This window comes from Athene noctua, chromosome 11, assembly GCF_965140245.1.
Source record: "Athene noctua chromosome 11, bAthNoc1.hap1.1, whole genome shotgun sequence".
NCBI classification, from domain to species: domain Eukaryota; kingdom Metazoa; phylum Chordata; class Aves; order Strigiformes; family Strigidae; genus Athene; species Athene noctua.
The window spans coordinates 16,966,664-16,988,928 of NC_134047.1; the positions used below are offsets into that span (position 1 = coordinate 16,966,664).

Below are 22,265 nucleotides of genomic sequence, written 5' to 3' on the forward strand. Positions count from 1 at the left end.
AGTGCTGAGCAGTTAAATGGGTGGTGCTGATAACCCTCCCCTTTTGTTTTCTTGGCTCTGGTCTGTTTGAGCTGCTGTGTGGAAACAAGTTCTCTTGTGATTCCTCTGGCTGCTGGGTCCAGTGCTCCTCGGGCAAAGAGCCAGCGGCTCTGGGGCACTGCAGCAAGGGTGCTCATGATGGGCTGGGTTTGCACGGGAGCTAATTTCAGGATCTAGATTCAGTCACGTGAACTGCTTCAGATGCTGACTTGTCCTGAAGAGTACTGCACCTAATCCAGCCTGCACAGGACTTGCAGAAAACTCATCTGGGCACAGCAGCCAGGAATTTAGGGGCTGATTTTTATCAGTTTGTCAAATGTATATTGCTTCATGTTTATAGCAATAATAAAATACACCTGAATGAGAGGTAGCTTGACAACCAGAGCGGCCCACACTTACAGAACTTTAAATCTCAAAGCTGTTGGTTTGAAGCGTGTTCTGCTACCTTGAAAGGCCAAAGTGAATGTGATTGTGTCAGTGAGTTTGGTTAAACGTCCTTTCCTTAACTGCCTGCAGATGAGCTGCACCTCCAGCCACTGAATGCAGACATGCTTAGGAGCCAACAGATCTATCCTTTACTGCTCAGGCTGGTGAGACCGTAGCTTGGTTTTAGGGCTGCTCAGCAAGAGAAGGGTTTATTGCTCACTCCATTTCTGTTCATTCCAGGAGTTGCATTTCAAGAACCGTTACTGGCATGACACCTGCTTCCGCTGCTTCAAGTGCTACACGTCCCTGGTGAATGAGCCCTTCATGCTAAGGGAGAACAACAAGGTTTGGTGTAGCAACTGCACTGCCGCTGCGGATGCACCCAGGTGTAAGGGCTGCTTCAAGCCTATTATAGCAGGTACTGGTGCCAGTGACAGGGGTACAACTGCCACATTCTGCTCTGGGGCAAAACTGTGGTGGTTTATCAGGCTGCAGTTAGGGTACGGGCATCACAGTGGAAGGCTGGAGCACCACAAAACGGTGCAAGTTTTGACACTCGGTCTCACCTGTCCATTTTATTCAAGTGCTGAAAGGCTGCTTTGCAGTAAACCCTCATACAAATAGTTCACCCTAGTAGTTAGTCTTGAACCATTTCTACCAAAAGCTTTGCTCTGTAAATCAAGGTCCTCTTTTCAGAAAGGCTCAGGCACAATGTCTTGAGAAAATCTAGGTGGCCCTGGCTAAAGTGAGATACAGAAATTAACAGCTCAGCCCTTGTCCCCATTACAGCTGAATCCTATCATAGTTATGAACAGGACTTGCCTACAGGTATGGTACATTGCACAGGGGGAGGAGTTTGTCACAAGCCTGAAATCCCACCTAACAAGTTATTTCTGTCTGTTGTAGGAGACCAAAACGTTGAGTACAAGAAGATGGTCTGGCATAAGGACTGTTTCACTTGCAGCCAATGCAAGCAAGTGATTGGATCTGGGAGCTTCTTCCCCAAGGGTGACGACTTCTTCTGTGTCTCCTGCCACGAGCATAAGTTTGCCAAGACCTGTGCTAAATGCAAGAATGTGAGTCCTCCCGCTTCGCAAAGGCAGTGGCCAGAACTACCCCTCACATGTCTTCTGGAAGCTAGGAAAGTAAACCAGCAGACAGATGATGCTGAAGCTGTACCAGTGCTTATGTTCTTTCCTTGAGATACTGGTGGTGCAGTAATGTGAGAGCTGATGGTTCTTGCACGTTACAGGAGCTGAGCAGGGGCTGTAGGGTTATCTGATGGCAATGCCGCTGAAAGCAGGTGGGCACTGGCCTTGCACTTGCTTTGGGGATGGTTTAAACTCTCTAGTAGGTATTTTGCATTCAAGCAGTACACCAGTATTTTATAAAATAGCTGTTTTACAACTGATTAGTATAGAATTTCAGAATCACTGCAGGTGATAATAAACTATTATGAAAACTCCACACACAGAGGATTTTGGGCTAGAGGAACTCAATTTTAATGAGAACTTTCAAGAGTTCATCTCCATGACAAAGCCCTCTCCCCCCCTTCACCCCATGCCTGCATCCAATCTCTTCCTCTCTACTGATTCTGAAACACATCTCTGCTCTTTCCCTCCTAGCCCATCACTTCTGGAGGCCTCACTTACCAGGAACAGCCCTGGCATTCAGAGTGCTTCATTTGTTCCAACTGCAAGAAGCAACTGGGTGGGAAGCGCTTCACAGCTGTAGAGGATGATTTTTACTGTGTTGACTGTTACAAGGAGTGTGTTGCCAAGAAGTGTGCTGGCTGCAAGAATCCTATTACAGGTATGTTGGATTAAATGCAGCTTGAGGGCAGTGGGTGCTTAAGGTCAGAACAGCGATTCCCAAAGCCTGGCAGCTCATGGGCTGCTAACACCAGAAGCAGGTCTAGTATCCTAAACCCAATCCCAGCAATTTACACATGCTCTAACTTAAGCCATGTGCTCTTGCTGGATGGAGTCTGAGTAACTGAGCTCTTCACTCTCTACACAGCTCAAATTTACCTTTTACAACACTTCCCCAACTAGGACTGTTCCCACCTATATCTTAGTCTGGGAACCTTAGGTCTAAAGAGAGCAGTGTTCTATTGCCCCGAAGTGACATTTGTTTTGCTTCTGTATTTTGCACGTATCAGTTACTGGATTACAAAACTCAGCCCTGAAATGTGGGCACTATCCTGCCAGCCCCATGAGATTTGCATTCCGTTCTGCATTTTAGAGCATGGGTCTGAGCCTGTAACAACAAGACAGGGCATTTAATCCAACCTGTCCTGGGTCTACATCTTGGTCTTCAGCTTAATGGTTTCCTGGAGAAAGGATCCAAGGGAAAAGGCTTCTTGCAGGGACAAGCTGCAAAAGCCACATGCTAAGCTGCTTGTTCCTCTAAGAGCAGTAATACTGAGCAGCAAACAATGTGGTTCAGTTGCAATTCTGGTTGGTGTTTTAGGCATACAAATCTGGTCTGCAGGACTACAGGAGGCAGTAAGAATGGGATCTGCTGTTTGGTGGGCTAACCCAGCCAAGGGAAAAGCTACTATCGCCGTCCTATAATTGTTTTCTCTCCTAGCAGGATTTGGAAGAGGAACCAGCGTGGTTAACTACGAAGATGAATCCTGGCACGATTATTGTTTCAAATGCACAAAGTGTGCCCGTGGTCTGGCCAACAAGCGTTTTGTTTGCCATAATGGAAAAATTTACTGTGCTGAGTGTCCCAAACGACTGTAAGGAACAGGCAGCAACTGCTGTAAAATGGATTTTAGAGCTCTGCTTTCCAAAACAGTCCTGGTAAAGGAGCAGGTTTTTGCATGTTAAGAATTTTAACTTTTTCCATTTTAGTATAAAAACTAAAGTAGCCTACAGTATACTGGGTTTGACTTTTCAAGCTCCTGCAGTACAAAAGCATGTAGTGTTGCAAAAATCTAACTTTGTTTCCAAGTAACTCTTAGTATAAAGGCTTGAAATGCCATTAGATTTAGAGATCCACTTACCAGATAATCTGCACGTGGCTTAAACTAAAACAAAGCTAGTTTTAAACTTGTCTGGCATACATTTAAGCTTGGTGCTTAAATGAAGTGGGTTTGACAAGGCATGCACCTCAGAAACAGAGATGCAAAGATTGCACCTGGGATCAGAGAGATCCATTATTAAGCTTTTACAAGCACATTACATACATCACACCATTAATAGCAGCTCAATAATCAATACCTTAGCTTACCCTACCACACCAAATTGCAGCACGTGTATGGAATAGCTTCATCTTACATATAACAATGTTTTGGCAGTATGATTTAGCTTTAGTTAAGTTTCCATAAACTTGTTTTAATCTTGATTTCTGCATGGTTTGCCCCAAAGTTTTTCTCATCAGCTTTTTTTACATCATTGTTTAACTGAGGCTGTCTATATACAATTATTAATCCATTAACAAGTAGTAAATCTTTCAACTACAACAAAATGCACATGCATTTAGAAGTGCCTTAATAGCTCAGACAACAGTAGCTCTCCTATCATGTCAGTGTATGTTTTATGAATTAATAAAAATGAGACTAGTGCCTGCTTGAAGTCCTACAGTCTGGAAAACTTCTTTTTTCATTTTGCCATCTTACACAATTGACACCTCTTATGGCTGAGCTACTGAAATCAAGTCTCATACACTGATACTGGCAAAGTAAGGAGTCAGCTGTTCTGCCATAGCACCCTTAAATAGCTGAAGACCAAAGCAACAATTTCCATAAACTAATTATTTTTTTTTTAATATATAACTGACACTGGACCATCTGCCAAGAACAGCCTGTGTGAAAAAGCCCTTTGGAGAACATATGTACTGCCACTGTCCATGCACAGATCTACCACCCTTCAGCAACCTGAACACTGGTTTATGGTTTTCTCTGTATCACTACTGTAGAAAGAAATACTTATCAACTGGATGCTGCTCCAGTCATTCCCTTCTGCTCACAAGCACCTACCAGAAACAAAGAACCCCTGCAAGAAAAATAAAAGGCAGCATCTTGCTGTATTCTTGATGGGCACTGCTGGCCTCACCCTTAGAGCACAAAGGTGCTACAAGTAAAAGATAAAGGCTTACAGTGAAAAGCAAGTTAAAGAATTCAAGAGTTACGAACACATCATCAGCGTGTACAAACACAGCAAAACCTGAAGGTGTTAGCACAAATACCTTCCTAACCACACCAATTCAACTGCCAAATAGGCTCCTAGTTTTGGGAATCTGCAGTGTGGAGCAGTTAGAGCAGTACCTGAGTGCATCTCAAGGCAGGTCAGCATGGCAAGTGGTTGGAGACTCCTAGTAAGGTCATGTTTAGTATTACAGAAATAAAGCATTGTTCAACTGCAAACTTTATTTAACAGGGCTCACATATTTACATAGAGCTGTAACAGACCATTCCACAAATAATATCAGCACAGAAAAAAAAAATATCGGCATCTTTTTTTGTTAGAATGATTGTCTCTGCCAGAATGAAACAGCTATCATACAAAAATACATTTCTCCTTTCACCTAAGGCACTGCTCTAAAGTCTAAAACAGATCTACCCTCTTCCGAATAGCAAACAGCAAGAGTAAGAAGGCTGAGGGTTCCCTATTGTAACTGCGTTGTCGAGGAAAGAACACATTTATTTCCAGCAAAACCATTTGCATTTAACCACTGAAAACACAGCTGCCATTTGGATGATTCATGTGAACTGAAGTATCAGCCAATGGTTTATAGCAGGATTCGAGACAGCTATTCTTTAATCACTTATCCAGTATATCTGTTACAGGAGATATAAGAACAAGGCTGCAGTATTACTTTTAGTAGCAATTTTCAGAAGATGCTTAGTTAATCTCTTCATGCTGTAAAAGCAGGCAAGTTTAGGTTAAATAGATTATTTAATGAATGCTTCAGGGGAAGGGAAATATATATATTGCAGCTTGCAGCCACTGTTATAAAGCTAAAACAGGAACACTTAGAATAATTAACATGAACAAAATATGACTTCAGTGGTCTAATACTGTTATGTACACAATAAAATAATACTTCTATAAGTGTAGATAAACTTAAATAATTCAAAAGAAAAACATATTTAAAAGCATGACATGTTAAACTGCGCTATGACAGACATACTAGGTACTCAACATTTTCATAATATATTAGTGCATATGCTGTAAAACGTTTTGATGTTTGCCAATAGATTAAAACATATTAGCGATGGTACAATACCACATTTTGAAACTGCCCATTTTTTCATGTTGTTAGAAAATAAGGAATTTTTCCTTTCCATTCAAAAATTGAAGACAGTAAATTTTGTGGTTTTTAAATAGCACACGAACCAAAAAGTAACTTTTTTTCTAAAACATTACATAGGGAGTTCAGCTTTAGCACGTACTGAATGAGTCTTTTATTTCATCAAGTGCCATTTTAGGAATATGCAAAATCTATCCAGTAGCTAAAGTGGGGAGCTTCTAGGGGCATGTTGCTGTACATGATACTAATAGGAAAAAAAAAACCAAAACAAAACAAAAAACCAGAGACTCAAACAGGCTACTGTAAAGTCTGTAAAAGGGAAACAAGTGATACTTGAACAGGGAGATCTTATCTAACAATTAGCTAAATTAATGGAAAAGGAACATCAGCACAAATATTTTCCCTGAAATGTTTCAAGGTGCAAATTAGAAGTTTGTCATCCCTCCCCTGGTGTTTTTGTTTTTTGCAAACTTGAAGATGGATAAAGGTAAACAAGCAGCTTTTCAAAACAAGGCCTTCGGTACTTGATAAAACACTGGATTACTGAAGTACAATCAGATTATTTCCAGGTCTCTAGTGTTCACAGTTCTGTCCAAAGAGCAAAGAGAAGAAAACATTTAACCATCACAATTGTGTGTATGCCACATATGTCTATCATCACTGTTGGAGTCTACATCGAGGGAGTGAGCACAGAACCACCTGGTTACAGTCCAAAATCAGTGCAGTAACTTTTGTTATGTATGAGTATTAGTTTTTGAAGTTATGTACAACATTCGTAAACAATATTATATCTAACTGCTTTCAAGTTCAAAATTAAAAGGCAACACTTTCATCACTAAAAAGTTAATGACTTTGCTCAGAACAAAACGCGATCAGCAGTATCACGTTAAATCCATCTATTCCCATGGCCCAGTTAGTCGTGGCCTCAAGGGACGCCTCAAGAAGGCTACATCCATGGGAATAAAACTCACAAGACGCAGAGTGACAGAGGAGACTCAGGAAACAGTTCAGTCTAGAAAAGTGCTACACTTTAATCAAAAAAAGTGCTACACATCACTTAAAGAAAATGTGGATAGCAAAGTGTTTTTTCCACTACCATTCATTCCAACTGTTCACACAGTCATTTATCTCAGAGGAAGAGATCTCCTGCCATGAGTACGTCCATTTGGGGTTTAGCTCCAACATCAGTGGTTTAGTCTTACATAAACTAGCTTACTGAAGCCTCCCTGACACGCTATGCTGTACTGCATCAGGGTTTGGCTTCTCAAGTACATACAGCTTTAGATGCAGCCCTGCTTCTTTCCAAAAATTCAGAATATTGCGTGTGCAACTTTATTACTCCTCCCAGAATCTAATACAACCGTGGAATTTAAGGTTGTTGTTACCCCCCTCAGTGAAGCAAAAGACTATTTCTAAGTAAGTAGAGAGGACAGCTAATACCTTGCCAGAGCCTGAAGAGACCTTGTAAGACCATGCAGGCCAGCATCAAAAAGTTACAGACCATGTCTAGGAGTGGAAAGGTCCTGTCTGTAGAGTTACATCAGACACCTTTTAAACTGTTAGTATCTTCAAAAGTAACGTGCCATTTAAGACATCTTAGGGGAAGCCTAAAAAATGCAACAGATGGGTTTGAGTGCTGGTAGGAGATACAGGAGCTTCACAGGGGCTCGCTGTGTCTTTGGAAGAGCCTTAATGTTGGGCCTTAGTTGCTGCCTAGAGCAACTCCCTAAAAAGGCATCCGTTGGTGACTCCTTTTGACAGAATGCAAGTTACAAGCACTAAAGAAAGAGCTTTCCCTCCAGCCTATGCATTGGAAAAAGTGCCTTGAAAATAAGAAGCTGAAGTTAAGGCAAGGAGAGTAAATTGCAAGGAAGTTAACTGCCTAGCTAGAGGAAGAGACAGATAGGGAAATCAGCTTGGATTACCTGATGAAGCATCTATAGGTTTGGTCAATGAATTCACTGCACCATCTTCCTCAAAAGCCAATTTGGGACTAGAAGGTATTGTAGCAGCATCATTCAAGTTTTGATTACAGTTACCAGCAGAGATCCTGTCTGAGCTCAGTTTGGTTGACTTGGAATGTACTCCAATGTCAATAAACTCCTCAGAAGTCCACGAACCAGATCTTCCGTTAAGATTCTGAATAAGTCCAATTCTATGATCATCTTCGTTAACACCCAACTTCACTGAGTCATCGATAACCATTTCTTTTGCAGGATGGCTAGAAAAGAAGAATGGATGCTTGTATTACAGTTTCTGCATGTTTAACCTGTAGATTGATTACAGGCCAGCCAATGCGAAGGCTGCATACTTTGCAAAGCACTGAATATCCTGAAGGGCATTCCCAGACAAGCTCCTCCAGCTGCCACGCAGGATCTCCCCTCCAAGAGCCAATGGGGAAGGACGGCTCACCAACATATAGCCACGTCTTACTATACTAATAGCTCTCAGGTAAGGTCTGGCTGATATAAGCAACAAGTTTAAAGTCCTGCACCATTAAAACTCTGTTTTAGTAGCGTGCATTTTTCTTTTTTTTTTCCTCCAGTTAAGACTTTTTAAACACAAAACTGAGCCTCATAAGACTAGCAATATTTACAACAGATTCAAAATCTAAACCCAGATCAGAGTGATCAATTTCCATTCATTCTTAAGAAAATCATGAAAATGTCTTTATAAACCATCACTGGAGGAAGGAGATTAATTTATCATCACTTTATAAAAAAAAAAAAAGAGTTCACAATGTCATTTCTAAATCATTAGCATTTAGATGAGCAAATGGAACAAGCATTAGAGGACAGATTTTCCACTAGAGGATGGAAATGCTTTATGTTTAAAAGATAAAATTTTAAATACTAAAAAGGAATTCCCATTAAGAGAGGCTTTTGTGCTGTATCTAGTGCTTCAGTGCAACTGAAACTGTTCTAGAGCTTTCTGTAGGTTATTCTTCCTTTTCAGTGTTGTTTCTCTCCATCTTGTTTAATGTTTTGTTAATGAAAAGAACTGCTAGCCATTTCAAGGGAAAAGATTTCAAGCCAGTGCTGTTCTTTGTAAGTAACACTGCCACATTGCTGGCTATGTGTCTCACTTCTTAGCAAAGCCAGTACTGTAATATGGTGCCATCTAAACAAGCAATTATCCTGAACTAACTGCCTCTGCGTGAAGCAGTAAACTGACAGCATGCACACACCACATGCCTAGAGCAAGCCAGAGAAATACCACAAAGCTAGCGGGGTGCAAAATTTGAGGCAACGCCACATAGAGCACTAAATTTAATTTAAACATAGAGAGAGAGAGATTGCTTGTGTGATGGATAACTGCTCTGACAGTAAAGCAGCCACCTACACAGACTCACCTGGAATCCTTTAATTCAGTAACAAGTAGAGACCCCTCATCACTCTTCAAATCACCTCCATTCATAAACACTTCACTGGCCTTCAACTCTGACACATCTTGTTCCTCAGATTCTGCAGAGATCAAGCTATGCGCAGTCCCTAAACAACCCTCTGCCTCCCCCTTGACTTCCTGGGCTAAGTCAATGCCGTTTAGCTTTCCTGGAAGCAGGGTGGGAAAAAAAGAAACAAAAAAGACGACTTTCAGTAACAGAACTGCTATTTTAAATGAGTAAAATTCAAGTGCCAAAATGACCTTTCCTAGTCAAAGTTCAAGGCACTTGGCTTCAAGAGATTAATTTCTCTGCAGACAAGCTGCCTATAACAACATGAAATTTGTTTTCCATCTTTAAAAATACACTTGTAAAATGAAAGCACGCTGCCTGCATTTCACACTCAAATCACTTCTGCATTTGATCATTTTGTCTGTCTCTTGTGGTACAAAACAGACAATGATCTACTCTCTGTTCAAGCCAAGAGTCTCCCTGGCATTTCTGGGACTCACATCTCTGACCATCAGAATGCTATTACGTGAGTGACCTTTTTAACAGTTCTTAAACATCACTGAGACACTGACTGCCACTTAGACCTGACTCATCAAGTTTCCTTACCTGGTTGATCAGTCTTGTCAAGACCCAACTCTTCCTCCTCTTCAATGTCCTCTCCCTCCATAGCCTCAGAGGCAGACTTCCCTTCATTCTGCAACTGAATTGCCAGTGTTATTCAGAACAACTCACTACCCTCTAGTTTCACAAATGGTTCAGTCACAGCTCCCATGCAGGACTATTCTGTGCCCAGCAGTGAGGCCACACTAGTCCAAAGGCTAACAGACAATCAGGTCACCCAGCAACACATGTTCTGCTGAGCCACAGCCTGTAAAGGAATGTGTGGGACCCACTTCCATCTCCTACCTATGAACTATTCCTGAGTTCCTTTTCCTCTCATTTCTCCAAGGTGTGTGCTAAACATTTATTAATTTTCAGGGTCTTTGAATGTTCAGAGGAGGACAACTACTCCTCAACATAATACATGTAATTTACCACAAACCTTAGGTTACTACCTTAACAAGAATACATCCAGTTTACTGTAGGAATCCAAAGGCCATCCAAGATTTGCATTAAGCAAACAGATGAAGCCAGGAATTTAAGTTTTCTGTGGAAAAGTAGCCCCAGCAGAATGCATACAGTTGTTTTTTTGTTTTTTTTTTTTTTTAAATCTATTATTAATCAGTGTTATTTTTAACCAATCTGCAAGTGACAAGGCCAGATCATATTGTTTCTTTATGTCTTGAACAAAAATGCATCAAGGATTTCTTGTCAGACCAAGCAAAGCAGAAGAATGTGTGCAATGGAAAGCTACTGAAAATTATTCTGGTGCACCAGAACTTTGCACTTCACGTGGAAGCCAGTTTGCGTAAGGGTAACAGCGGAAGACAGGATACAAAGCAAAGCCTTCTCTGGGAAGGACGTGTTCTGTCATTATACAGATCCAAACAAAAAAGTACCTTGGATTCATTTTGATCTGATTTTCGTGTTCTTTTCATTATTTCTTCGATTCTCTGTTAAAACAGGGAAAATATTTGCAATGACATACAGAGCTTTATATTTCAGCATCCTGGTTTAAATTTTCATCTTTCATAAATTTACTACTTTATTCACTGTTCTTAAAGCTCACAAGGCAGAGCTGGCTTTTTTTTAAAAAAAACACACTACTTCTATTTAAATGCATCTGAGACTGTTTGCCTGTTCGGTTTAACACTTCAACCACTATTTCAGGCTGAGAAACCTTTCAGCTTTCAAAACAGTATACCTTTTTTCTTTCAAGCCTTTCCTGCATATTTTGCTGCATAATCCTCTCTCTTTCCAGCCGCTGTCTTTCAGCTTCTTCTTGAGCTTTTGCTTCAGCTTCTTCTCTCTGAACATAAAACAAGAAGAGAGCACCCAGTGCACAACTCAGACCCAAGAGTCAAAAGCAGAGCTGTTACAGAGATGGTGGTTCAACACAGACAGGAACATCAGACAATCAGTATTTAACATTACCATACATTGAGCTAAATGCCAATTACCCAGCTACTGACATGAAGCATATATTACTATGACATTCAGAAACTGATCTAAAAAGAAAAATGATGTGCATAGCTATATTGCGATTATGCAAATGTTCTGAATGTTTTTGAGCTATGCAGGGTTTAAACTATATACTTCAGGATATAGATTTGTCTAAGGAAAGTAACAAGACAGCAATTAAATTCTAAATGTGGCAAGGTTAACTTAAAAATCTTGGCAGTCAGGTATTACTACCAAGATACTTGGTACTGAACAGCTTCTGTTCCTTCTACACTGAAAAAATCTTTTCCAATATGACTAGAAAGAAGATAGAAGCATAGTTAACACTCTGAATAATCGTTACAAACTTAAAGAAGCTTTTAAGGAAATGTGCAGACACATGTCAATGCTATCCATAAGACACAGCTCTTTAAACACAAATAATTTCATTGTAAAATTGCTCTCATTTTTAAAATTAATGTCATTTAAAGAAAGTCCACTTTCTGCAAAACAGCTTCCTTCAGTTAGAAGGATGCCTTTGTAAAGGTACCAACACTAGCTGTGGAAGACTATTTCACTACCGAAAAGCAGTCTGTGAAACAGTACCAATCTTTCTTTTAAAGGAATCAGAGCAAGCCAGATGACTTTCCAGACAGACCACCTCCTTATAATCTGTAGCAGTAAGCTGGTAAAGTGGGCTCAGTACAAATATTTTATGTATGCAAAATAGCATCCCAGATGGCTAAAAAAATTTCCAAAATATCTGCTTCTGTCCCACACTTAAATTTAACAAATGTTGGAAAAAAAGATCACATAGACTAGGGCAAGGAAAGGACTTCAAGACATTCTCAAAACCATCTCAGACAGGATGAACTCTGCTTTACATCATTCCTGTCAGAGATTTGTCAAAACTGTTCTGTGAAAGAAAAATCAAAGACAACCCCCTCAAAAACACGTCAGCAGCTTGTATGAGGAACACAGTTGGAGCCTACAGATATGCAGACCTGGTGTTGAAGCTCTGCAAGTTTTTCCTGCTCTTCCTGTTCTCGGCGGATCCTCTCCTCTTCAGCTTGTTTTTGTTGTTCTTCATAAGCCAGTCTCTTTTCTTCCTCCTGCTTGCGGAGCATATCCTCCCGTCGTGCTTTCTCCTCAGTTGCTCTCTTGGCCATTTCTTCTTCTCTGATTCTAGTGTTTCCAAGATACAAATTACTGACTGGATATTTATTTCTTTAAAAGTGTGCACACACATGAGAGACTAGGAGAGCAATAAAGAACTAAGTTATCCAATCACAAAATTACTGCGTAAAGATACGTTGCTTCTGATGTGGATTTACAAATCCATACGAGTCAAAGGATAAAGCAGAATAACTTGGAAGAAATTGTCTATGAATACATAAATGTTCTTTGCTGATTAAGTCAAGGCCAAGGCAGGTTGCTCCAACGATGGAATGTTTGACTGAGAACTGGATTAAGCGACAATTTAATAAATACCACCTGAATCCACAATGTGAACGAAGCTTTTAATGACTGTGAAACATAAATCTAGCAGATTTCCTAAAAGACTGTTTCTTCCACAGTCCAAATTCCAGAGATATACTGAGGTGTACAGTGCCAGACCATGCAGATGTACACAACAGATCTGATGACATATTTCTGATAAAACATCTATAGCAGACTATATGCAAGTTGATGACAGCTTTATACCCGTGAGTGGAAAACAGACAAAATCTGATGTTTTATCATGTTCACAGAAACACAGACAGGTGACCCCTGATCTGGAATAAAGTTATTCAACACAAAGTTAATAATTTATTTTTAACAACTTCTATGCAGTGAACCAAATGCACACTGATTTATCGCTTTGAATTAACTGGCTGCAACATTTCTGATTCAGATACCATACCACTAACATGAGATTTAATGTACCATCAAACCACTGCCTGAGTTCAAAGGAAAGTTGAATACAGAGAGGTTGGCTATTTCAAGACAAATACAAACAAACCAAATACAAGTGGTGTTTTGAAATAAAAGCACCACTAGTGACTGGAAGGAAAAAAAGAAGCAGTGACTTGCACAATGACTATGCCATTACACATATACTGAGACACAGATTAATGATACACACAGCAACCTGCCCAGTCTCAAATGCTGTCCCCGCCTGTCTCTGCTTCAGGAACTGCATTAAGATTTATAGGAACTTAAATTAAAGCTCAGGAAACATACACAGCTGGAGTATCCGTTCCAACCACACCCACCACTGAAAGCATCCCTTCCTTCTCCTGAATCGTTACCTTTCCTCTTCCTGTCTCTGAATTCTTTCTTGGTCTTCACGCTCTCTTTGCTCCCGTGCTAGACGTCGTTTCTCTGCCAAGATTTTAGCAGCTTCTTCAGCTGTGGTGGTCCCTGCTACTGTTTTGCTACCTGATTCTGCAAAGGTTAAAACAAACCGCTGTTAAAAGGCCCCAATAATGTAAAATTAAGAAAGATGTTATCACTGTGAAATGCAATTTTTCTTTTGGCCAGCTGAGCCGCTATCTCTCTGATCAGTGCTCATCACTGAGCGAGTACACCCTGTATCGAAAGGCCCACAAGAGCCAAAGGGGAGTCCTAAAGAGATGAAGAGCCACAACATCTCACTGACACTGAAGCAGTAACAACTCATTTCAACTACACTGATCCAGCCATATTCCAGACTATACAGTTATTCTCCAATCACCACAGCACTTAAAAAAATGTTTCTGAAGAGACATGATTATTCTCTAACACTTAAAAGTGAAAAAAATACTGCTTTAGGAAATACACTTAACTTCCTTCTGATAAAACCCAATGCACATGACCCTAAAGACAGAATACTAATTTTTTTTTACTTCTCTTGTTTCAAAACAATAATAACCATGCTTTTATAGAGTATCTTAGGGCGCAAATAAACACCATTTTATCTGTCCCTGAAAGCACATACTAATGACTTTAGCAGTACCATATTTCTACACATTTTAGCAACAAATCAATTTCCAATTACACGGAGATCAAAACACCTCCAACCACCAGGTTAGTAGATATTTGTACAGTCCTGCAGTTTATGTTTCTCCATGTTCTGCCTGGTGTTATGATGTCTGAACATCAGATATACTATTATAAATTAACATTAGGAAAAAAACCCCATAACCCTTACCATCCAGTTGCTCTCAATATATACAGAACTAGAATTTTTATCAGTAAATTCCACTCTCTAGAAATATTACTGCCTGAATTAATCATCTGAATATTCAGAGAATTAGCTCTTGGTTTCAGTAGAGCAATAGTGTCATAATGTTGGTGAGGACCTGCCTTTCTTTTTAATATTTGACCAATCGGCACATACATGTTTGCTTAACATCTGCGAAGCCTTCAAGTCAAGGTAATTTTAATGAACAATGACATCAGGGTTTGATCAATTATTTTGCTTCTGACCTAAAGACAAATCATTGAAAACACAATGCCATCATTAGGAACATTAATACCTGAAAAGCTGCTTAAGCCTCATGGACACATAATCACTACCTGCAGCTGTAGGGTATAATTACAGAGTAAACCCTCAGCAGCTGAATCAGAGCAGTGTTCTGTGCATAAAAGTTGTTCTTGCAGTCCTAGGAAAAGTATTCCAGCACTGATGGACTGCAGTCACAGAGAAGTTTTCTAATATTTAGATTTACCCAATGCTGAGAAAGAAGCATCTCCCCAGAACGCACAATGCTTCTGTTTTGGGCACAAATGCAGTCATGTCAGTACAAACGAGAATCAGACACGACAGTTCCAAATTTAAACTCAGTCAAAAGTGGTCCTACTCCTCCTCTTCCTCCTCCCTGAGCAGGAAAGACCACTTCTTTGCAATTAAAAAAACATTAGCAGGATCTGCCTACTCAAGAGTTGCAATGTGCTTTTCTTCCTACATTTGGCAACTTTTTGATTTAAAGAAAAGGAGGAACGGTTTCATTTAGTGTTGCCAGTATACAACCATGAAGAAATCAAAATGTCTCTCTTCCCCTCTACCACTTGAGTGTCTTGCTAGTTAGACAAGTCACTTTTTACAGCAGAGGCCATCTTCTATTATGCACTTGCACAGCAATCAACACAGCAGTCCTCTTTTAACATCACTGGAATCTCAGTTGTGTAAAACTGGTTGACATTTAATGTCAGGTTTAACCTATTTCCCCACCCCCACCCCAACTGAACCTAAATAAGACAACTTAATCCTCAGCAAGAAGCCTAAAGGTTTTAGGCTTTTAGGTTATAGGGTTATAACATGATAACAATCCTTGAAATATGATGAATATCTGGTATTGAAAATGCTAGAAGAAAATTAAAACAATTCAGATCACCACAGATATGGAAAGAACAGGGCATAAAGACAAAAGAAAGGGTAGGACCTCAAGACTACAGGGGACCTTTCCATTGCATTTTCACTTTTGAAGCTTCACTGATGTTTTCCATATGGTTACTTCAATCGTACTTCAATGCTTTCATCTCCATGCACCCCTTGTATAGTCTGTTTCCATAGGGCAGGACATGGGACTTCCCTATGGGATTGCTAACATGCCCTAAGATTCTTCCAGCATTTTATACTCATCTCCATTTTTCTTGTACTCCCACTGTCATTCTTGGTCTTTTTTACTCAAAGTACCTTTTCATGATGAAAGGGGAGAGAGGGAGATAGGCAAGAGAAATGTCTCAGAACAATTGTGAAATTAACAGTTGGATGGAGGGAAGATTCCAACACATTTCAAGGCAAGTAATTAATTCACAATTAATACAGGAATCCAAAGCCTTCACTACCCAGATACAGAAAAGTGAGGCTCCATGATAGTTTATTACCTATCATCATGCATAAGGTGAGAGCTCATGAAGGAGCACTTCTTATGCTTTAAGTTGAAACAAGCCTTTTAACTCTCAGAGAAGCTGCGAAAGGCTGCTGCCAGAAATGACAACTGCTCCAAGTCACTGAAAAATAAAAAGTGTTTTACTGCAGAACGGTATATTTTAGTAGGAAGACACAAAAAACAAGACAAAAACTTGATTGCCGTCTGTCAGCAACAGGCAATCAAGTTTAGTTTGAAGGAGAAGAGACTGTATGAAGATACAAGTGCACAAAGCTGAAATTAGGTTGAACCTACAAGACCTAGAGACTGATTTGCCACATGCCATTCACTGGTGCGCTCTGACTTCAGAAGCTGTCTGGAATATGGTATTGCACCAACCCACAGGGTGAACTGCCTACACAGACATATAAAATGAAAACTGCCTTGAAAATTGAAAGCAACTTTTTCTTTTTAAGAACAAAGATTTTGCCTCACTTTGCAATATTGCAGTGTACCAAAAACATTTGAAGAGATAAATGAAATAATCTCTAAGTTGAAGAACATGCCCACTATTTCCTCATCTCCTGTGTGTCAAAGAATTCTGCGATTTTGTGATTGTGTGAAAAAGAGCTTCACCAAGCCCCAGCATGAATCGCTACAAAGATGACCAGCTTGGAGATTAGCAATAAAATAAAATGAAAACAGATAAACTGGGTTAATACAGTTCCAGAAGTCAGCGTAGAGAGAAGACAGGTGGGGCATCCAGGGAACAAGAACACCTGTTCTTGTTCCAGAACAACTGGAAGATCCAGAAACAGGACACATTGTTATGGAGGTTTCAACCAACCGATGGCATTGATCACAATTAATTATGCCCCCTCTGAGGCATGCAAGACATTTATCACAGTAATGTAGCACATTGAGGGATGGACATTCTGACTGCAAAGATAAATGACGTGACACCAAAGACTGATGTGCAGCTTCACACAAACATCCACATTTGGGTATGACACCGGGCTTCCTTCTAGAGGAGCACATGCTCAAAGAACTGTACCATAAATGAGTTTGTCAGCTGAAGCTGACTAACACTATTTCATATCCAACATTGAGCAGTGTCAGGAAGAGCCTCAGAAGTAACAGACAACTGCAGCAGCTGAGGAATGCACAACAGGAGCGTACATGCAGTAACGTGCAGCAAGCGTAGTTCCCACTTACCTTGAGTCTGAAGGATTTTCACCTCCAGTACTGCCCACTGGCTGCAGCTTAAATTCCAGAGATCCCTCCTTTTCCCGTTAAGTATCCCCTATGTCCTTCTCCAGAGAGAAGTGCCTGCCAGACCTCATCAGAAGGCTCTCCCAGATTCTGTTCTGGAGATGGCAGATGGTGTACTTCCAGTAAGAGGGACAGAGGCTGTGCTTACTTGGCACAATGAAAATGACTAGGAGACTAATTGCTTATCCAGTGTATGGCTCTCCTTAATCTACCAAGATAATTTCTCAGTGTGACCTGTGAACTGACCACCTTTTCCTGAGGCAACAATGATTATACATTCATTAGAATAGAGACAGAGGCAGCCTTCTAGCTTTGGGAAAACTGACTCTCAGCTTGCAATGCACCAGTAGCTGATTTATTCCTCCAAGCAGGTCTCTACACAAGCAATTTTAAGAACTACCAACTGGACTGAAAGACCTTTGCATAGTTTAACTATTGACTTCGCAAACCTTAGCTAGTAGATCTCTCAGCTAATGTGGCTGAAGTCCAAAACGCAAACAGGATTTCTGCTTTTCCTAAAATAGTACAAACAGTAATATCGAAAGCTCCCGACTTAAATCTCTAAGTTAAATAAACCAACTACTACACTAAAATCCACACTCAAAAGTCATACCACATAAAATTGTATAAATAATCAGCAACAAACAGCTTCTGCCTTAAAGCATCCTACCCTCCAGTGGTCTGCCTCATGCATGAATTATCTCACCATTCCTAGCACACACTGGAGACGTCTCGAATAAGAGTGCATCAGTCACTGAGAAATGCTCACCTTCTTTGGTTTTTGTGCTAGCAGCTACCGCATCCCTGTCCGAGACTGGTAAAGCACCTTGCTCTTGTCCTGTTCCTTCTGTGCCCTTATCCTTTGGTTTGCTCTCTGCTTCAGTTTTCTTTTTGGTAATGTTTATAACACCTGGTGTGAGAGACGGACGTTGGATGGGTGCTGGTTTAGAGACTGGAGTAGGAGATGGTGGCCTTTGTTTTGACACGCTAGGCGAAGGTGGGCGAGTCTTTTGCCTGTTGAAATAAAGAACATTTTTCAAAACTTCAAACACGCAACTGAGGACAGCAGTCTACTTTGGTTAGTTTACGTTATGTACCTTGCTTTTAAAAATAAATCCACACGCAAAATACTGGTGCCTTCCTCATAAAACTCAATACAGGATTCCAAAATACCCTGTGCACCTGGACTCGCTACCTGGGGGCTAACATCAAAACAGGCCTGCTAGCCTTGACCTCCATTTATTCCACATCAAGGATGAACCCTGTGATTCCAATCCAAGAAACCTCCTACAAAAATACGGGCAGATGAACATATTCAAAAGCTCACATGTTCCCTGTTGGTTTCACTGCACAGACTACAGAAAGCCAGGGTGTATTTCATCTGCACAAAAGAGACAAAGGTTCATGTAAGGGCTGCATCCTCACTGTGGAAAAGAGAAATTGGATCAAAAGTGAAGTCCTTATGTGTATAAACATGGCAAAGCATAGGTCGTCCAAGTGTTAACAGCCTGTCTGAGGCAGGAAGCAGCCTTTATGTTCTTCTGAATAAAGGAAGGTATTTAACCTGGACACATACCTAACTGCAGAAGGTGAGGGAGGACGCTTCACCAAATTAGCAGGAGAAGGGGATCTTCTACGGGCAGACACAGATGGAGACGGCGAGGGAGGGCGCCTTAAACCAGAACCTGGGGACGGTTTTTCTGTTTCTGATTTCTAAGAAAATACATAAAAACAAAATAATGCTCACTCTCTAGAACGCTTTACAGACAGAGAAGCTGCTACCACAACAAACATAATTTCTCAACAAGACGTACTTTACATTTCTTTTATGTTTCAAAACACAGACCCAGTCAGTAGGTTAACTAAATTGAACTTTGGGAACCATAAGCAGCAAACAGCACATCTTTAAGGTACCAGGGAGATCAAGGACCATAAAATCCCAATTTCATTTCAATACTGTGGTTTTGAAGCAAATGCTATTGAACATTTCAATAAGCAAGAAAACTGTCGAAACAGGATCCCGTCCTGAGCTGCTCCACCCCTTTCCCCCCTCCCGATTAATACAAACCTAATTAATGTGGGTCTTCAACAAACCTGGGTTGAATCTGGTGAACTTGCATCAGATGAAGATACAGAAGATTTCAATCTGTCGATGCTACGACTGCGCACGGGCACTTTAGGAGATGGGACTGAGGAATTGATGGAACTGGCTGAAGCTGAACGAGGACAGAGGTGAGATTCTATAAAAGTTAGGAATATGACAAGACAAAACGAGAACCAAGTGGACAGCATAAGAACAGAAGAAAAAGAAGAGGGAGAAAGAGAGAAAGAAAGATTGTGTGTGTTAGAAACCATACAGGGAAACACCACAGGCAGTGCACATTGCAATGGGTCATGGACACAGACGCCACCACCACACGATTAGTACTTTGGAAGCAACAAGCACCAAGAATAAAACCATTGTGAAAGCAGCAGTCTGGAGTAGATAAAAATAAAATGCTTTTCCAAACAATGTCTAAATTGCAATACACCAGTGTTACTTTAATTTTATTCAAGCTGCATCTAATCACAAATACTTGTGTTTTAATGGCTCAGCATCTTTCTTTACAAGTTCTTCATGGCAGGTTCAAATTTTAAGCATGTTTTGCCCAAAGTCAGGGATGAAATCATATAATCATCACAGAACCATAGCACAGCTTGGGCTGCAGGGACCTTAATGATCACCTAGTTCCAACTCCCCTGCCATGGGCAGGACACCTTCCACCAGACCAGGTCGCTCCAAGCCCCGTCCAACCTGGCCTTGAACCCTGCCAGGGAGGGGGCAGCCACATCTTCTCTAGGCAACCTGTGCCAGTGTCTCACCACCCTCACAGGAAGAATTTCTTCCTTCTTTCCAGAGTAGTTATAAAGCAGCATTGCATTAGGAATCTGAGCATTACTTTACAAACTTTCCTTGTGAAATAAGCATTTGTGCAACATTGTTTTATTCTGCTTTCCCTTTCTGCCCCTCTATTACTACATATGTGTGCCTTTTATCTGCATTAATAAATCAAAATAGGTGGTGTAAAAGAAATCTATCAAGAGAAAAAGGTCAACTATTAAACTAAAATACCTGTCCTACGTGAAGTGTAAATCTCCACATGTAAGATATTGAATAAAAAAAATTATATCGTGTAATTACTTTCTTCACTAGCATAATTATAGATGGATAAGCATACATAGATGTAAAAATGTACTTCTCAAACTAGATACTGGATTTTTCTATAGTCTGAATACATTGTGACAGATGCCAGCACTTATTTTTGTAACTTTATGGAAAACACATTTTATTTTTATATTTACAGCATTTGTGCAAGGAGAACTGCATTCTGTTTGTGCATAGTTTGTGCTAAAGCACAGGTATGTTTCTACTGAAATGAAGAAAATACCTTTAAGTAAACCGATGAAATAGTAAAAGATATTCACTGTTGCTGAATTAAAGATAAGTCACATGCTGTCAGTAACAGTGAAAAAGATGGTATTTCCCCACATGACATGAATTGAAGTATTCATGGTGAAATAAAAATGGCACATAGACAGGTGTGCAAAAATATGACCACTGACTACAAACCAAAAAAGTAAAAACTGATTACCACACAAGGTGAGCAGTGTAGAAATGTCACCATTACCAACAAGGACCAAGTTAAATGGCGTAAGATAAAAAACAAAGATGGAAAAACATACTTAAGAGGAAACAAGCAAAACTGGGAACGCAAGTTGTAAGGTAAGAGAGGAGAAAAGACTCCATATTGGTTCCAGATATGCATTTACTGGGGCGTTATTACAACCAAGATCAGTTATAAAACATGTGGGATGCAGCTAGGACTTGCCCACAATCCAGAGATTCCTGTGCTAGTACTAAGTTGAGCCACAGTGTGGCCTTGTCAGCTCAGTCTGGACCAATATAAAATTGCTTAAACCAGCCAGGGTTTCTCTACAGTATCTTCTTCTAGTATGTCTCTACTTCTACAATCAGCCTGAGCAAAGTCAGCTCAGGGCTCCCTGTCTATTAAGATAACCCATTTATCATGTTCCTACAAGAGTTTCTTCCCCTAAAGAAATTTAGGCTTTGCACTTATTCCTTTCAGCCTCCTTTGAAACAATATGTTTATTTGCGTTCTTCCCCTTTCATTTCCTAGCACTGTTCTCTGAGCAGTATCTCTCAGATTCATTTGAGGGTACACCCAAATGCAGATCTCGGTCAGTTAAAAAAAACCCCACACAACAAACCACCACAAACAAAACCCAAAATGAACACCAGCATCCTGTTCTCTGCAGAGCAAGTAAACTGGCACTGGAGTTTAAAAGCCAGTATTATTCTATGGTTTTGGAAAGTAAACATGCAACATAGCATATAAATTGGTTATTACTGACCAAAGAAAATACTGGATAAGTAGTATTATACATAACCATGTATTAACTGTCTGATTCATACTGAAGTGTAGCATCATTAGCGACTATCATGTAAGTTCTTGCTTGAAGAGCAACTGCATAAAACCTTCAGGCTTTGCTGCCCTCCTGTTACCTGAGGGATCTTGTCCATCAGCCGATAATGTAGCAGCACTTTTACTCCTAGCTAAGGAGGCCTGTGTGGGGGCGAGGAGGCGACTGATTACGCTACTGTCCAGAGGACTGAGCTGGGAACGACGAGCTAAATGATGGGAACAAATCAAAAAGGATCCAACATGAAATCATATAATGAAAAAGACAAGCAGTACAAAGCAAAGGAAGACTGTGAGCATTGTTGCAAATCATAACAGTTTTGGAAGAAAAATACTGAAGTCATGGAGAGGGAAATCCAAACTAAAGGCACAGAAGGGTTAAGAACTGCAATCTCTTACGTTGCACTTCTTGTCCTCAGTTTGCTTAATACTAATCGTTTTAACGTGCAAAAACTGGCACGCGTATGACAGAGGCGAATGCTGAAGTCAGTCAAAGTATGAAAAGTTTTTGACACA

At 40.4% G+C, this 22,265-nt stretch overlaps 2 protein-coding genes across 20 annotated transcripts in view; one reads left to right on the forward strand and one right to left on the reverse strand.

The window, feature by feature from the left end:
* FHL1 (four and a half LIM domains 1) overlaps positions 1 to 4,044 on the forward strand; it is a 33,470-nt gene extending 29,426 nt beyond the window's left edge. For 4 of the 5 annotated variants that reach the window (XM_074914974.1, XM_074914970.1, XM_074914973.1 and 1 more), the window contains 4 exons: positions 706 to 883; positions 1,372 to 1,541; positions 2,091 to 2,277; positions 3,058 to 4,044. In XM_074914974.1, the coding sequence (XP_074771075.1) occupies positions 706 to 883; positions 1,372 to 1,541; positions 2,091 to 2,277; positions 3,058 to 3,215 (693 nt within the window). In that variant the 3' untranslated portion in view covers positions 3,216 to 4,044. The remainder of the gene's footprint in view (positions 1 to 705; positions 884 to 1,371; positions 1,542 to 2,090; positions 2,278 to 3,057) is intronic. The other variant, XM_074914971.1, reaches the window with a different exon arrangement.
* Positions 4,045 to 4,823: 779 nt separating this feature from the next.
* MAP7D3 (MAP7 domain containing 3) overlaps positions 4,824 to 22,265 on the reverse strand; it is a 46,875-nt gene continuing 29,433 nt past the window's right edge. For 4 of the 15 annotated variants that reach the window (XM_074915491.1, XM_074915492.1, XM_074915489.1 and 1 more), the window contains 11 exons: positions 21,833 to 21,958; positions 19,363 to 19,508; positions 18,845 to 18,981; positions 18,038 to 18,282; positions 13,453 to 13,588; positions 12,166 to 12,346; positions 10,926 to 11,030; positions 10,621 to 10,674; positions 9,728 to 9,821; positions 9,080 to 9,278; positions 6,327 to 7,948 (listed from right to left, as the gene is read on the reverse strand). In XM_074915491.1, the coding sequence (XP_074771592.1) occupies positions 7,639 to 7,948; positions 9,080 to 9,278; positions 9,728 to 9,821; positions 10,621 to 10,674; positions 10,926 to 11,030; positions 12,166 to 12,346; positions 13,453 to 13,588; positions 18,038 to 18,282; positions 18,845 to 18,981; positions 19,363 to 19,508; positions 21,833 to 21,958 (1,733 nt within the window). In that variant the 3' untranslated portion in view covers positions 6,327 to 7,638. The other 11 variants (XM_074915487.1, XM_074915485.1, XM_074915486.1 and 8 more) reach the window with 10 other exon arrangements.